Source organism: Macrotis lagotis, chromosome 1 (genome assembly GCF_037893015.1).
Source record: "Macrotis lagotis isolate mMagLag1 chromosome 1, bilby.v1.9.chrom.fasta, whole genome shotgun sequence".
Taxonomy (NCBI): domain Eukaryota; kingdom Metazoa; phylum Chordata; class Mammalia; order Peramelemorphia; family Peramelidae; genus Macrotis; species Macrotis lagotis.
In genome coordinates, this window is record NC_133658.1 from 291067835 (window position 1) to 291086332 (window position 18498).

Consider the following 18498-nt stretch of genomic DNA (forward strand, 5'->3'; position numbering starts at 1 on the left):
TTTTCTCTATTTCTTTAATTACTAAAAATAGTTTTTTTTCATTTACTTGCATGCCACTTCTTTTTTAAAAATTTATTTGAAGTATAATGTAATGTTGAGGTATTTTGATAGATTCCATGAAAACAATTCATTTCATGCATTTTATATGTTTTAAAACTTTACGTTTGGTTGATTTAGTAGTTTGCGCTAGTTGTTTTTTACATCTTTATAAAGATTAAATGTTAAATCCGAAAGATTAATTACTTAGTTTGTTGGAGTTGGATCTTAAAATTTTCTATCTTATTTAGAAAGAAGTGATATCTTTGAGTTAGCTGTAAAGAACTAGATGTTTTACTTGGGTCCAATCAAGATAAATTCAGAAAAGTTGATTGTTATTTTATAGGAAATAATCAACTTTTCATAACAAAAGCAACCTAAAATTTTAAAATCTGAACTGTGAAAAAAGACCTCTAGTAATGTCTTGATTTCTGTATGTTTTTATCTCCTTTGAAAAGTGAAGTATTAGTGCTTTGTGACTTTTGGTAATGACTTTTTCCTTTTTAGGCTCTTGTAACACATTTGTATATCAACTCCAAGTTTTTTACTATTTGTGATATTTTAAATTAAGCAAGTTTTCTGCCTGTCAATTTTTATTTTATATATTAGTGAGTTACGCAAAAAAAAGTTTTCTTTTCTAGTTTTGAGACTCTTCTGATTTTTTTGACTCATTTTTGAGGTGTTGTCCTTAATTTTAAAAAATTACCAAGGAGCCTCTGCCTCTGCTAGGTAATGATATACATACTGTGGCAGTAGGTAATACTAAGATCTTTGGCTTTCATAACTAAAGGTCTTGACTGTCTAAAGGAAAATCTCTTGCATATGCACAATGCCCATTACCTATATGGGGTATACCTATAATAGTATCTTTGAGTAACTTACAAAACATTGGTATATCAAAAAAATTCTAAAGAGAGAGGCTACCCTGGGGGGGGGAAAGTGATATAGAGATATAGATAGGAAAGGAAAATAATGTGTTTACTCTGAGTAAAATAGTCTCCTTGCTCAAAAAGATGATATTCAATTGTAAAAATAGAGGTTCGTGGAAGAAGGGATAATATATAGTACCTGCTATGTTCCAGGTACTGTGCAGTTTTTTTAAACAAATACTATCTATATTTGATCTTCACAGTACCTTTAGTCCAAGGCATAGGTGCTGTTAACCTCATTTTAGAGTTCTATGCCTTGCCATGGATCATACAACCAGTGTCTTAGGCTAGACTTGAAGTCAGTCTTCCTGACTCCAGTTCCGCTGTTATATGTACTGCACCTCCTCATGGCAATCATTTTGCAAATTTCTGAGAAATTGTCACAGAACTAAAGGCTATGCATATTAGTATTTTTAAGAAATACTTGTAAACATCCATCCACTTCATTATTCCTTTCAGTTTAATTTTTTTTGAGACAATCAGGGTTAAGTGACTTGCCCAGTATTAACCAGCTAGAAAATGTTTGAGGGTGGATTTGAACTCAGGTCTTCTTGACTCTGGAGGACAATGCTCTATCCATTGCACCACCTGGTTGCCCCACTTTTCTATTTGATTTGAAAGGGTTTTTTTTTTTCTCTTGCCTGGACATTCTTTTACTGGTGAAAAATGTGTCATAATGAAAAAGCTTTTTTTGAGTCATTGATGATAAAACTTTTTTAGTCTATCTGGGACTTTAACTTGGGAAATTTGGTGAATGAAGGCCTGATTATTTTCATTGATAAATATTTAATGAATTTCACATGGTTAGTGATCCTGAGTCACATTGTACTGATATTAATAATAAAAAATTATAAGCACACACTTCATTTTTTTTCCATTTTCACTTTGCTTTAGCAGCATGGTAACTAAAGGAACCTTTGGTGAGGGTCTGCCCCTCTTGTGAACTTTTGCACAGATTTGCCAAAAATCATTTTCACAAACTGACAGGTGAATGTATGTGTTGTGTTATAACAGTGGAGTTGACAGAGTTCCTCTTCTACTGATATCCTCTTGTTTTTTCTCTTTTTTTCCTGTATTCCTTCAATTTTTACATGAAGCTTTCTCTCAAGCTGGTAAGCAAAATTCTCCAATGCATGTCCCATATTTAATCAGTCTCCTTTGATGTTTCCTCTGTGTGCTCGGCCACTTGCAGCATCCCTGTGAAATTAACTATCTCAGCTGTGATTTGAATGCTCTTGTATTGTTTCCTTATTAAACAGCTTGGGTGCACAAATCTGAACCCTAATAGAAGTGAGTGTAATTCAGTCTCTTAAAATTAACTCCAGTTTCAATTTTTGTGGATTAATAATCTGTTACACTAAAAGGACAATAAAGTTTGACCAACTGTTTACATAAACTTGATGTACATGTATATGTGTATCTCCATGCATATGAGAGTACTCATACTTTTACAACATCTGTACAATTGCTGCCAGCCTAATGGATTAAAAATAAGTGTTTTTAAACCACTGATACTTTGAATTTCCAGTATGTTTCTTTAGTGGGTAGAGGTGAAAGGTAGAATTTGGGAAAATAAGAGGGATATTTGGAATACAGGAGTCAGGTTGTAAGGATCTCCCAGATCTAAGCCAGAAACCTGATGAATGCAGCTTGTCCTTGATGGATGGGTGGGTTTTGCATGGCTTGTTTCACTGGATCACAAAGTCTTTTTTTTTTTTTTTTTTTTTTTTTTTTTTTTTTTAGTTTTTGCAAGGCAAATGGGGTTAAGTGGCTTGCCCAAGGCCACACAGCGAGATAATTATAAAGTGTCTGAGGTCGGATTTGAACTCAGGTACTCCTGACTCCATGGCCAGTGCTCTATCCACTGTACCACCTAGCTGCCCCACAAAGTCATTTTCTAAGTAGTGAAAGAGCCTCTCACTTAAATAGAACAAGCAGAATACATTTCTGGGTTTTCATTTTATTTGTGCATTTATTTTATAGTCCTAAATTGTGTAATCAAGACTAACTTAAATATTATGTTTATTAAAGGAAAAAAGTCATAACATGTTAATAAAAGGTGTAAATTGAATGATTATAGCTATTAGTGGAAATAATTGACAGTAATTAATAAAGTTTTAAGAAACAGATTAGACAAAATTAGAATTGTTTCATTAGAATATGTTTTATTATATAGCCTTTGCATTTAGAGCATTGTATTACAAGGCTCCTCATTTTTTTTCCAACTTGTTTTCATGTTTCTTGAACAATAGATCTTAAATCCATTTTCTTTATGATGATGAGGCAAGATTGCACGTTTATTGTAAGGTCTTTAAATACCAGTTGTTTTATTTAGAACTTTCAGTGTAACTGTATAGCTACAATTCATAGAGTAAAAATCATTGATTGTTGGCCAAAAGGCACCTTAAAATTTCATCCAGTTTGCTCATCTTGAATGTGAAAGCATGGTGGGGTTGGGGGTAGGAGTATTAAATGGCCTGGACCAGTATCTCAAAATGCCCTTTCCTAGCTATCTCTTCCATACTGAACTGCCTCATGGACTATATATAGTATGTTAATAGTTTTAAAAAATATTTCAAAGAAAATCAGCACATAAATATAGTCTATCCTTTTGACTCTAATGAGAAATTGTGGAAAGAGTCGTGTATTTGGAGTCAGGGGACCTGGGTAAAAAAATTCTGATTCCCCTGCCTGTGTGATTTAGGGAAAAGGCACTTAACCTTTCTGATATTTCCTCATCTGTGAAATGAGGGGTTGGAGTACATGTTTTATAAGGTACCTTCCAGCTTTAGCTATATAATCCTGAAAAAAGGACTTTTATAGCTTTCAGTTCTTTTATTTAGGGTATATGAGGAAGGAAAAAATTTAAAAGAAGTAGAATAAATATACCTAATCCAGCTGTAATGTTATTATAATAAGTAATGAATTTAGATTTAGATTTAGAATATGAAATTATATTTAGAATATAAATTTTTAAAGATGTCTTTAAGCCTATTAATGACATTGTCTTTTCTACACTTAATAATTTTTATTTCCCTTTATTTTATATTACATTCGTTGAAGCAATTAGTGGTACGCAAGACCTTTTTGCCCACTCAGTTATCCATACAACTTTTACAAAAGCCATTTGTCAAAGTTAATTCATTAAAAATGTATCTCCAAGTATATGGGAATAGAGTTTAATTTAGTCTTTGAAAACTCTGCCAGTTCTCAGTTGAAAAGATCCCTTAATGGTCTTTGTGGCAAAATATTTGCTGAATCACATACTCCTAAGCCAAGCAGCCTGGCATTTTAACATAATCAGCCTAAGAACTTGAAGTCACAAGCACCCATTTAAACTACTTGGCAAAGTGAACTTTGTTTTCAAATTACATTATCAGAGTTCTTTCTTTTCATTCACTCCCATACCAGTCCTACCTCTGTTTTTAAAAGAATTGAGATTTTAAACAAAATATCCTTTATACTGTCTGTGACTTATCTAGGTTAATTGAATGCATGTCTCCTCTTCTTTCTCTGTGAAATGCCACAATCTAGTCACAGTTTTCTGACAAGTAAGGGATATGGTCAAAGTCAGTAAAACTCTTAATTTTCTTTTTATATTCTTTACTTTTGAATAGCATGTGCACAAGAAAACTAGTAATTGTTTTTGAAAGACTCAGATTTACCAGTATATTTCTTCAGCTATTTTAAAAAAAAAAGCTGAGGTTTAATATAAAAAACTGGGATATTGAACTTTGACACTAGCATAAAAGTAGTAATGAGAGAAGAGTCCCTGAGCATTAAGTACAGATAACTTTTTATGGAAAGTAGAATTAGGTTGTATTTTTCTAGCTTCTTATGAAATTGCCTGGGTGCAGACTGATATCCCTAATCTTTATTATTATTTTTTTAGGGTTTTTTTCAAGGCAATAGGGTTAAGTGGTTTGCCCAAGGCCACACAGCTAGGTAATTATTAAGTGTCTGAGGTCGGATTTGAACTCAGGTATTCCTGACTCCAGGGCCGGTGCTCTATCCATTGCGCCACCTAGCTACCCCTAATCTTTATTATCAAATTGAATCTAATATTAAGTTGTAATGATCTGAGTGGAAATCTGTCACTACACTATTTGGAGGTCTATGTAAGAGACAGGAAAGACTACATCAATTAGGACAAAATCATAATTATAAAAGATTTTATGAAGGACAGGGTTATAACTTAGCTTATGAAAACATCTACATATCCTTTTATATAGTGTCTTGAGACATTGGCAGCAATGATTTGGTAGTAGAGTGAGAAATATCTATTTCAATGAATTTTCAAAAGATTGTTATCAAGGGGAATACCATTTATTGTTTCATTTCCTGGAATATATATACCTTTCTTTTGCAGTTTAGCTATTCTTTTCAGAGTACCTATAGCTAGCAGTAGAATAGAATAGGAAATGATTGCTGAGCTATCTTTGGGTTGCATGCATTGATTTTGCAAGGTGAAAAGGAACCTTTCTTAAATAAAATGTGCTCTGAATTACTCTGGAGTTGCTGTTTGTTTTTTCCTTCTCTTACTTTTCTAAGTCTCTTTTCTAACTACCCCAGTAGTCCTTCAACTCTAATTTCATTTACATTTTCCTGTCTGTAGGGTACAGGACCAGAGGATTTCAGCAACCTTCCACCAGAACAAAGAAGAAAAAAGCTACAGCAGAAAGTTGATGAACTGAATAAAGATATCCAAAAGGAAATGGATCAAAGGTAGAAAAGATCAAAAACTCCTCTTTTATTTTTTTTAAACACTCCTCATTAAGGAATGCCGGTTTCAAACAAGGATGAATGAAACTAGTTTAAGTAGCCTTGAAAGCAGTAGTTTTTGGAGGGAATAAAACATAAGTCAGTGCTTTTGTTTTTATCTTTTGTAGCATAGTGTCTAAACATAATGCCTTGCATTTACTATAGTAGTATCACTATATTTTGTGATTGTTGAATAAATTTTAAAAAGAACATGCATGCAATGTAAGACAAAGTAGAAGATGACTATATCCATCAAATTGCTTTATTACAGACTTGTCCAGTGTATGTTATCTGAACTTTGATTAAAAAGTTAGACTCTAGGGGGCAGTTAGATGCCACGAGAAATAGAGCACTGGCCCTGGAGTCAGGAGAGCCTGAGTTCAAATCCGGCCTCAAACACTTAATAGTTGCCTAGCTGTGTGAGCTTGGACAAGTCACTCTTTTTTTTTTTTTTTTTTTTTTTAGGTTTTTGCAAGGCAAATGGGGTTAAGTGGCTTGCCCAAGGCCACCCAGCTAGGTCACTGCCCCCAGGGCAAGTCACTCTTAACCCCATTGCCTTAAATTAAAAAAAAAGTTATACATTTTTGTAATCTTTAGTGGCATCTAGGGAAACTGATATAATACAAATTATAGAATGTCCCTTTATGCAAACAGACCAGCTAAAAAGTATATAGGAAACTTGGATAATATCTAAGTAGTTACAGCTTTGAGGAATCATCACTTTGTCTTGGAAAGAACATAGAGGGTCTCTATATGTTTGCAAATACCCTGAACAAAGCAAAAGAATAAATCCTTATTCTTCAAAAGGGACAGATTTCATTAGCTATTTACTGTAAACTGCTTTCTTCATACTTCCTGGAAGAAGCAGCACTGTGTGTTCTTCCTCTTTCATGTTTTTATGAGGTAACATTTAATCATCTGATTAAAAAAGCAATACTATCATTTATCCTCCTCTCAATGTCCCTATTTTCATTTGTGACAGTTCATTCATTTCTGCTAAGGATTTACCAGGAGAGTTTGAACAATTTAGAGCAATTCTGATTTATAAAAGGCAGAATAATTAACTCTTTTAGATTGATATTGAGTCAGAATTTCCCATTGGAGGGACACTGGAATTAGTTTATAATAAGACTTTTAAGTATATACTTAAAATAAGAAAATGATTTTATGCTTTTCCTCTTGTAGCACTTTTTGTAGACATTGTTTATAGATAGTTTTTCTATTTATTTATTTTTGAATTTTAGTTTTCCCCCAAATCTCGTTCCCTCCCCCCACCCCATAGAAGGCAGTTTGTTAGTCTTTACATTGTTTCCATGCTATACATTGATCTAAATTGAGTATGTTGAGAGAGAAATCATATCCTTAAGAGAAAATAAAATAAAATATGAGATAGAAAAATTACATAATAAGATAACGTCTTTTTTTTTTAATTAAAGGTAATAGTCTTTGGTCTTTGTTCAAACTCCATAATTCTTTCTCTAGATACAGATGGTATTTTCCATTGCAGATACCCCAAAATTGTCCCCGATTGTTGCACTTATGAAATGAGCGAGTCCATTAAGGTTGATCATCAACCCCATGTTGCTGTTAGGGTGTATATTGTTATTCTGGTTCTGCTCATTTCGCTCAGCATCAGTTCATGCAAATCTTTCCATGCTTCTGAATTCCCATCCCTCTTGGTTTTTAATAGAATAATAGTGTTCCATCACATACATATATCACAATTTGTTCAGTCATTCCCCAATTGTTGGACATTCACTCAATTTCCAATTCTTTGCCACCACAAACAGAGCTGCTATAAATATTTCTTAACAAGTGATGTTTTGGGTAGCTAGATGGTGTAGTGGATAAAGCACCGGCCCTGGAGTCTGGAGTACCTGGGTTCAAATCCGGTCTCAGACACTTAATAATTACCTAGCTGTGTGGCCTTGGGCAAGCCACTTAACCCCGTTTGCCTTGCAAAAAAAAAAAAAAAAACAAGTGATGTTTTAAACCTTTTTTATGATGTCTTCAGGGTTTAGACCCAGTAGTGGTATTGCTGGATCAAAGGGTGTGCACATTTTTGTTACCTTTTAGGCATAATTCTAAATTGTTCTCCAGAAAGGTTGGGTGAGTTCTACCAACAATGCATTAGTGTCCCAGATTTCCCCACATCCCTTCCAACATTGATCGTTGTCCTTTCTGGTCATATTGGCCAGTCTTGAGAGGTGTCGGGTAGTAACTCAGAGATGTTTTAATTTGCATTTCTCTAATAAGTAGTAATTTAGAGGAAATTTTTTTTTGGGGGGGGTAGGTTTTTGCAAGGCAGTGGGATTAAGTGGCTTGCCCAAGGCCACACAGCTAAGTAATTATTAAGTGTCAGGTACTCCTGACTCCAGGGCCAGTGCTCTATCCACTGTGCCACCTAGCCACCCCAAGAGCAATTTTTTATATGACTATGGATAGCTTTGATTTTCTCATCTGTAAATTGCCTCTGCATATCCTTTGACCATTTTAGACATTGTTTTTTTAATGTCAGAATGAGAAGCAAGTATATTTAAAATTATCTCTGATTCAAAAGTTAACATGCTCTGCAGTGAACTTTTTAGTGTAAGTCAGATTTATAACCAGTAGGATGATTAGCTTGTTTAGTTTCAAGTTGAGGCTAGTACTAGAGAGAATACAGGTTGTTATAATTTACAGGTTTGAAGTTTTTATTTTTACTCTATTGTGACTGATCACAATAGAACTGTGTAATGAGTGAGTTAGAGCATGCTCAAATAGCTACAATAAAATATTATGATATTGTTTCAGTACAACACTGATGTATCGAAAATAAGTCTACTTTCTCTTTGTTTTCTCAAATCAACCTCACACTAAGCAAAGAGAGATATAAAATTATAATTGTCTTTATGGGAGCTTTAGATTGAAACCACTTGTACCTTGTCCATAGGACTTTGTATCATTTTTAACTTTGAGCCATATATAGCTATAGTAAAAATTGGCTTTATTCTCCTTTAGAGCATTCATTTGATGTAGCTTCTGAGAATGTACTTTCTACTTATTAGATATATAAAAACATATTTACATATTTATGCTTTCTCCAGTGATACTTAGTTTATAACAATGTTTAGATAGAAATAGTTGCTCAAAAACACAACTGATAGCTATTTGGGGGAATTCTTAACTTTCATGCTACTATGGATCCTATTCTAAATCATGATGTCAGAAAATGTTATATGATCTAACAAGATATAAGCTTTCTTTTTTCTTCTTTTCTTTCATTAAAACTTTCTTTTTTGCCAGCCAGCTACTGAAACCAATCATCTGTGGGATTTAGTTTTATTCAGAATTGGAATGGTATAAACCATTTTCCAGCTTCTTTCTCCCTGAGATGAAGGGCCATGTTTCATAAGCCCCCAAATGGCATTTGAAGTTTTGTTATGTTCTTGAAATGTATGTTTTTATTTTGATTTTTTCCCAATTTAAAATTTTAATTCCACGGCATAAAAATGAAAATTTTGTTTTTGACTTGGCAGGTCAAATAGAATTCTTTTAAATTTTTCATATTTAGATAGAAACTGCCTTCTATTCTTTTGTGCTCTGGGGAAAAAATAATAGTTAGACAGTAGATAGAAACGTGTGTGTGTGTGTGTGTGTGTGTGTGTGTGTGTGTGTGTGTGTATGAGTGTATGTGTGTGTGTGTGTATGTGTGTGTGTCTGAACCACTATATTAACTTTTGGTGATATGTATTCATTTCTTGTAGAGATGCTATAACAAAAATGAAAGATGTCTACATAAAGAATCCACAAATGGGAGACCCAGGCAGCTTGGATCACAAGTTGATAGAAGTTGGGCACAATATTGAAAAACTCCGACTAGAGATCCAGAAATTTGAGGTATGGAGGGGAATGAGAGGAAAGATGTTATTGAAGCAACAATTTGAAACTATATTGTTTTAGGAAGTGACTTGGTATTATTAAGTTTCTTTTACTATGTCAGTAGCATAATTGATTAAAACAAGATAAGTGTGTTTTAACTTCAAGGCTAAGTAGTTAGATTTGATGATTTTAAGTTTTCTTCCTGCTCTGGTGTTGTATTATAAGTAGTTGAAAAAAGAACAATTGTAATCCATTGGATGTGGGTTAAGTTTGAACAGATATTATTTTTTTTGAATGTTATTTTATTTTTTCCAATTACATGAAAACATTCATCTTTTTTAAGCTTTTCAACTCTACATTTTTCTACCTTCCTCCCTTCTATCCTCTTTTCCCATGACAGTGAGTAATCTGATATAGGTTCTATATGTATAGTAATATTTAGCATATTTCCATATTAGTCATGTTGTAAAATAAGAATCAGAACTAAAAGGAAAAAAGATGAAAAAGAAAAAAATGTTAAATAAGTATTAAAAAGTGAAAATGGTATGCTTTGGTCTATAATCAGAATCCATAGTTTTTTTTCTCTTCATGTGGATGGTATTTTCCATCTCAGCTTTTTTAGAATTGTCCTTGAAAACTGAACTGCTGAGTAAATAAGTCGGTCATAGTTGATAATCACACAATGTTGCTTTTAATATATATGGTGTTCTCCTGGTTCTGCTCACTTCACTCAAATCAGTTCGTGAAAGTCTTTCCAGGCTTTTCTGTAGTTTACTTCCTCATGATTTCTTACAGAAAATAGTACTCTATCACATTTATATACCACACTTTGTGCAGCCATTCCTCAATTGATGGGCAGCCCCTCAATTTCCTTTTTTTTTTTGGTCACTTCAAAAAAGAGTTTCTATAAATATTTTTGTATATGTGGGTCTTTTCCTCTTTTTTAATGATTTCTTTGGGATAGGGACCTAGAATTGGTATTTTTTTAATGTTTTACTGATTATTTGTTTTTTATTCAGTTCCCCACAATTTGATAACTTCCATATTTGTGTTAACATTTTCATAAAATATATGGATTTATTGAATTCAATGGAATGTGTTCAAATCATTGTTATTGGAAGACATATGAGTACATGATTTCCCCCCTCTTAGTTCTAATTCCTTTTTCACAACATGACTAGTATGGAAATATTTTAAACATGATTTTACATTTACGACTTATATCAGATTGTTTGCTGCCAAAGGGAGAGGGAAGGGAAGGGAGGGTGATAGGAATTTTGAAACTCAAAAGCTTGCAAAAGGATGAATATTGAATGCAGTTGGAAAAAAATAAATAATAAAATGAAATTGTAAAACAAAAGGCATATGAATATAGATAGCCATGCTTTTGTATTATAGAACTATTAATTTTTCTTGAGAATTTAGAATTGGTATTTTTTTAATCAAATGATATACAGTTTTATTGCCCTTTGAATAAAGTTTCAAATTGCTATCCAGAATGGTTGGATCAGTTCACAATTCCACCAACAGTGCATTAGTATTCCAGTTTTCCTACATCCTCTCCAATATTGATTATTTTTCTTTTTTGTTATTTTAGCTAATTTTAACAGATACTATTTTAATTGAATCACTCTTAAGATACTCTTAAATAGTATCATAGAAGTGATGATAATTGCATATAGATTACATTTTAGTTTTTTTAATTCTTCATTTATCAAATAAAATGACATTTCTACATATGTAGCAGAACAAAAAAATAGGATCAGACATGAAAATGAAAAACTTATAATCATCTTGCTTTCTAAAATATATAATAATTTCATCATGTAACTTTCAAAATAGCATTCTTTCTGACTTTCCTTCTGTTTATTTCCTGTAACACTTTAAAAAATGTTTGAAAAACTTTTTTTTTTCTTGTATTGGGGGGTTTTACCCTTTCTATAATGCTTTTCTCATTTCAACCCCCTACCATTATTAAAAAAGGGGGAGGAGGGGACAGCTAGGTGGTGCCTTGGATAGAGCACTGGCCTTGGAGTCAGGAGGACCTGAGTTCAAATCCAGCCTCAGGCACTTAATAATTGTCTGGTTGTGTGACCTTGGGCAAGTCACTTAACCCCATTGCCTTAAATAAATAAAATTAGGGGGGAAAAAAGGGAAGGGAAAAACCCTTGTAACAAATATATTTAGTAAAGCAAAACAAATTCTATAATAAAATGTTAAAAGGTCTTTAATTTTCTCTTTCATATTTGAAGACAGTTTCTCCTGATATATATATATATATATATATACATACATTTTTTATTTTTTATTTATTTTTTCTAATTACACATAAAGATAGTTTTCAGCATTTGTTTTTTGTAAGATTTTGAGTTCCTCATTTTTCCCCTTACTCTCTTTTGTTCCATAATCTGATATGTTATACATGTAAAATCATGTTAAACAGATTTCCATATTAGTCATGTTGTGAAAGGAAAATCAGGAAACAAAAAGGAAAAAAAAACAAATTTAAAGACAAATTTTAAAAAAGTAAAAATGGTATTCTTTGGTCTACATTCAAGCTTCATAGTTCTTTCTCTGGATGTAGATGGTATTTTTCATCCCAAATCTAGAATAGATTTTTAGAAAGTCATTAAAATATTCATCTTAAAAACCTTAAAGAACCATCTTAACATGTGATATGTGAATGTCTATATATAGGAGGAGAATATGATACAGGGAATATTATGGAAATATCTTAAGAAATGAGCACAAAGGCATTATGATTTTTACATACATATTAAATACTTGCATGTGTATATGTGTGTATAGATATATGTATGCACTCATGCTGATTAAGGAAAATATTTTAATAGATTATATCACCCTTGGTATTTGGGTTGTTAGTATATTACTTCTAAGAAAAATTACCCTATAATATATAATAAAATCAGATTCTATGTTTGACTTCTCTGAATCTTTTAGAAAAGAATATAAAGTATTCCTTTATATTTCCAGGCTTGGCTCACTGAGGTTGAAGGCAGACTCCCAGTCCGAGGTGAACAGACCAGACGACAGAGTGGAATGTATGAAGCACAAAATACGCCATCTGTCAATAATTGTGCACAAGACCGGGAGAGGTACAGTACCTGTAGAAAGCTTCTACTTTCTTTTGAACTTATGGCAAAAGCATCAAATTTCTATTCTGGATACCATAATCAGATCTGAGCTTTGGGAAAAGTCTCTCTCTGGCAGCTAGCAGCACTTTAATATGGAATTGGACTAGAGAAAAAAATTTGAGATGGGGAAACTAATTACAAGGTTATTGGAATCATTTGAGATAGTGGAGATGAAGTCCACTTGAGAAAACTGAGGCAAATAGAAGTGCCTTGCCTAAATTCACATAGCTAGTAAGTATCTGAGACTGGATTAGGACTTTATAATTAAGGAATCAGATAAGGATTAGGAGATTAGGATGAAAACTATTAACCTAGAATCAAATCTTCCTAAAGTTGGACCTAGTACTGTCAATTATATCCACCACCCAACTGCCTCTAGCTATTTAGATGGCAATAATTGCAAAGAAAATTACTGAGAGATTTTATTAGATGAAGGATCTGCCAGTGGTAAAAGGATGCAGTGTCTTCTGTGCTACCCTCCTCCACTCCACTAAGAGGACTATATATAACTTGACTTTTTTTTTTTAATAAGGCAATGGAGTTAAGTGGCTTGCCCAAGGCCATACACCTAGGTAATGATTAAGTGTCTGAGGCCAGATTTGAACTCAGGTACTCCTGACTCCAGGACTATCCATTTGCCACCTAGCCGCTCCGGGAGGACTATATGTATAAAAAGGCGTAGAGTAGGTAGGCTAATAAAAAGGGCAAGTTCAATTATATTTTTACAGTAGACATGAGGTTGGAGAATGTGCAGATAGGACAATAAGAATGGAAAGGGTGACCAGGGATGCAGTGTCACCTATGTCTTGATGAGTCTTAGAGGATGGAAGAAGCAGGAGAGGAACAGGTTTAAAATTGAAATAAATTTGAAATAATTTCTTCCATGATGAACATTTAGAATTTAAAATGGAATGATTTAAAAAGCATGTGAAAGGTATGCTCATAATTGCAACTAAGGTGATCACAAGTACTTTTTTTTTTTTGTTAAATACATTAGCTGAGTATCTCCACTGAAGTTAGTTGCTATAGTTGCTGTGTATTTTTCTTTCTTGAGCAGCCCAGATGGCAGTTACACAGAGGAACAGAGTCAGGAGAATGAGCTGAAGATGATGGCCACAGACTTTGATGATGAGTTTGATGATGAAGAACCCCTTCCCACCATAGGAACCTGTAAAGCACTGTATACATTTGAAGGTATCTCTTCCTGTTGCCATTCTTTACTCAATTATCTTAATATATTTTATGCGTTTCACAGAATTAAAGATTTTTTATTTGCTTTAAAAGCAAATTTGAACGTAAAAACACTCTCCAAAAACTAATATTTTGTCACACGTAGCACAAAAGAAAAGTATTGCATATGAAACTTTGAATTTCCAATTCATATCACTTGCTTTAAGTATATATGTGTGTGTGTGTGTGTGTGTGTGTGTGTGTGTATGCCTTATTATATTTTTACCCTGTTTTCATCCTTCCAAGTAAAAACTGAGCTAAAAGAGGTGGAAAATCCTTATAATAAATAAGTATAATAAAACCAAACACTTTGATATGGTGATCATGTCCAGAATTCTATCTGTTTTCCTTCCTTGCATCTATCCTTTCTCAGTAAGGAAATGGCTACCATGCTTCTTTATAGGTCCTTGGCAGTCATAATCATCTCCATGTTAGTGGACATTTTTGTCAGTTGTATTGATTAGAATTGAACATTTTAAACTGGAAGATCATCTAGAGCAGATCCATTATTTACATGAGAACACATGGACTACAAGTTCCAATGGCATGTCCAGGTTAGCATAGGCAGTAAAGAAGAGAAGAACTGATATTCAAGTTCAGATCCTCTGACTGAATCCATCCCTCCTTCCCCCTGCCATACTTTCTCCTTCCTATGAGTATATTTAGACAGTTTGGGGTTCCTAATTACTGACTTATTTCATTATTTTGCCCAATTTTAATAAACTTAATTACAGTGGCTACCATAAATTGTAATTTCATTTAATTAAGAAATATTTATTGAGCTCCTAATACTTATAGGTGTCTGTTATGTGCAGTTCTGGGTATTGTGTAAAATATGTAGCTGAGGGGTGGCTAGGTGGCACAGTGGATGGAGCACCGGCCCTGGAATCAGGAGTACCTGAGTTCAAATCCGGCCTTAGACACTTAATAATTGCCTAGCTGTGTGGCCTTGGGCAAGCCACTTAATCCAATTGCCTACTGAAAAAAAAAACCCAAAAAAATATGTAGCTGAGTTCCTGTCCTCAATTAATTTACCATATAATCCTTAAACAGGTAATGGGAAGCTATTTAAGTTTTGTTAGCAGAAGTCAGATATAAACAGGAAGAATAATGAGTTGGCAGAATGTAGAATATACTGGAAGGGACAAACTAAAACAGGAAGACTATTGGTAATAAGTAGATTAGGACAGAGTAGATGAGGGAAGAACTGATAGAACTTAGTAACAGATATCATTTGAGTAGTGAGAGAGGAGGAAAGTCAAAAGATAAAATCTAGATGACTGGGGAAAATGGTACTGCCATTAGTAAAATGAGAAATCAGGAATTGCTAATTTGGAAAGAAAAATAATGAAGTCAGTTTAAAATGTCAACAGGTCAGCCAGACAATTGATAATATATGATTAGAGTTCATGTTTGAGATTAGAACTAAAGATAGAGCTTTGGAAATCAGCCACTTAAAGATGAGAGTCAAAACCATGGAAAACGATAAAGTTGATAAGCTAGGGAAAAGAAGCCCATGGGACAGAGGAGGAATCAGAAACTGTTCAAGAGACTGAATAAAAGAACTGGGTGAAGAAATTGCCAAGAAGTTATGGAGAATGAAGGGCTACAGACCCTTCAAATAAATAATTGGAAATACCAGATTCTTTACCAGTGATATGGACACAAGTAGCTGAGATTACTTTGACTAAAAAGCTAAACTACTGTGCCATTAACTTTTCAGGTCAGAATGAAGGAACTATTTCGATAGCTGAAGGAGAAATATTATATGTCATAGAGGAGGACAAAGGTGATGGCTGGACACGAATTCGGAGAAATGAAGATGAAGAAGGTTATGTCCCCACTTCGTACGTCGAAGTCTGTTTGGACAAAAATGCCAAAGGTGCTATGACTTACATTTAATACTATTAAAAAAATTTTTTTTTAAGGTGGAGTTTCTCCTTACCCAGCCGTGATTGTTTCAGGTAGAACTTCTCTAAGGACTGGATAAATTCCTCAGTGCATTTTTTTCCCACAGTTACAAAATGGATTCATGTATTGTATAGCTGACCTTTCATATTTGGTAATAAGTTTTTCTTATTGAGATGAAATACCTATATGGAGAGCTCAGTTAACTACCAATATATATACATATGTGTTCATTTGAGATATAAGTGAATGTCATTAATTTTTGTAGTGTCTGTAGCCAGCAAGAAAGTTGCGGCTCAGCTTCTAGCAAAATATTTCATAATCACATCCATCTAATTAAATCAAGCCCAGTTTTTAGATGCACTGATGGCTGACAATAATTTGGGAGTGATTTTAGAGTTACTTTTTTTATCCTTTTCACTAGGCTTTTCACAAGTTTCTCTGAAGACTTTGATTTTTTAAATTTAAATTTAAAAATTTTTAAATTGAACTTGAAAATGATATTACCTGCACACAGTCAAGAAATTCACATATCTTTTAGTTTGTTAAGAAACATAAGTATTTTTTGTCTTGGGCTCGTTTTACAAAATAAAGCTTTATACAAAGCTGATTTGGAAAATACATATTAGTGCATGTTATGTTATTAAATCTAACAAAAAAGATTTGAAATAGAATCATAAAATTGTGGAATGTTAGAACTGGAAGGAACCTTAGAAATTATCTAATTTCATCTACCTATTTTACAGATAAGGCAACTTTTGTCCCAGAATTTATTGACAATTGTCTTCCACTGAATTTCTTATTTTTAGATCAGAATCTTTCCAGAAATTAAGTTTATATATTTCAAATGCTTCAAAATCATATTCAAGATTTGTGTAGTCTAATTATAAATTTAGAGATTTTTTCTTTTATACCATTCTTGATATTATAATTCTATTTTGATTACAACCATTTTCAATTTCATTATTAAAGTTTTATTCAAATTAAAACTAAATACAGTGGTCCTTAATCTATAGGATTTTGTTCCTTTTTTAATGTGTCACAAATGCTTTCCTATTTTACTTAATACTGTCTGTTTTTCAGTACTGTTTTGCATTGAGAAATCCCAGAGTAAAGGGGAACATTTGTTCATTAATCACATGTTATTTTTTCCCCTATTGAAGGCAACATAATAAATAACTGGAAAAAACATAAAGAGGATGAAATCATTTTATCATTCATGACAAAATTTTTTAAAAATTTAATGCCCAAGGGGTGGCTAGGTGGCGCAGTGGATAGAGCACCGGCCCTGGAGTCAGGAATACCTGAGTTCAAATCCAGCCTCAGACACTTAATGACTACCTAGCTGTGTGGCCTTGGGCAAGCCACTTAACCCCATTGCCTTGCAAAAACTAAAAAAAAAAAAAAAATGCCCTGTGTTTTACACAAATGATTGAACACATTGATTTAGAAGACATATCAATAGGTTTGCAAACGTGATGTCTTTAATTTCCATTGCCTGACTGTGGTTATTTTTATAATGGATTTCTTAGAAACCAAAACAATAGAATGTATATAATACAGATGGATAGGTGAAAATTTTTTTTAGTTTTGATGATTTCAGTGTATGAAATATTTAAATAATCCACTGAATCTCATCAACATGGGTTTTTTGTACCATTGTATATCTGATTACTGTTACTACTCATTCCATGAAGTGATTCCTTCATTTTATGTGCAGAGTCCTAACAAAATTTCAGTGTTTTAAATTTCCCTGAATGAAAGACCAATTCTTATTAGGATATACTCCATTAGGAATTGCTATTTTGTCCCAAATAGGCTTTGCTTTCTTCCATCAAAAATGCTCTGTGTTGAAATGTACAAAAAAAGTAAAAACAAATCTTGATTATAAATTCTACTTCCTTAATCCTAGCCAGACTCTCAAAGTTGCTCATGCTTTCTGTGGGATCCTTCCCTCCTGTCTACTACCTGGTTTTTAAATCTGTCATACCTCAGCCAACAGTTCTGTAATACTGATCCATTGAGGAACAACTACTACTTTCCTGTTTCTATAACCCAGGAGTATTGGTTAATATTTTTGTTGATGCCAGTGCACTTTTAAAAATGTAGCTAATTATTTAATGCTGCCAACATTTTTAGAATATTACAGCTAACTTTTGGCCAATTGGATTGTTATTTTTTTTCCTTTATGCAAGGGATTTTTTTTTATTGTGTTCCTATTAAATATGTCAATAATTCCCTATAGAAAATATTTGTATATACTGCAATTTAAAAACTAAAGAAAAAAACTAAAGGGTTACTTGAACTTGACTTGTTTTTAACTTTTTGCCTTTTTTATAAAAATGTTTGTTTTAATGTTTTATTATTCTGCTGCCTAATAATCCTTTTGTTTTTATAAGTGCTGGTTAAGCCGCAAGGACTGTTACACTCGTAGCTAGGGTCCCTGCTGGCTGTTCCAGACTTGACTTTATTAGAGACAAACTTTGATTCTGAGTAAGTTTTGTTTGAATGTAGCCAATGTGATTGTTTCTTTCTATTTCTATTCTAAAAGAAAAATTCTTTGTCCGGTATTACCCTCTACCTGTATCCTTATATCTGCCTCTAATAAACATATTTTT

The 18498-nt window shown here is 33.0% G+C and overlaps 1 protein-coding gene across 17 annotated transcripts in view; it reads left to right on the forward strand.

Moving 5' to 3' along the window:
* The window catches only part of FNBP1 (formin binding protein 1), a 185533-nt gene that overhangs the window by 157029 nt on the left and 10006 nt on the right, over positions 1-18498 (forward strand). For 4 of the 17 annotated variants that reach the window (XM_074210948.1, XM_074210935.1, XM_074210939.1 and 1 more), the window contains 6 exons: positions 2063-2077; positions 5581-5690; positions 9473-9605; positions 12582-12703; positions 13800-13936; positions 15696-17354. In XM_074210948.1, the coding sequence (XP_074067049.1) occupies positions 2063-2077; positions 5581-5690; positions 9473-9605; positions 12582-12703; positions 13800-13936; positions 15696-15874 (696 nt within the window). In that variant the 3' untranslated portion in view covers positions 15875-17354. Of the gene's footprint in view, positions 1-2062; positions 2078-5580; positions 5691-9472; positions 9606-12581; positions 12704-13796; positions 13937-15695; positions 17355-18498 lie in introns of those variants that run through there. The other 13 variants (XM_074210933.1, XM_074210936.1, XM_074210940.1 and 10 more) reach the window with 4 other exon arrangements.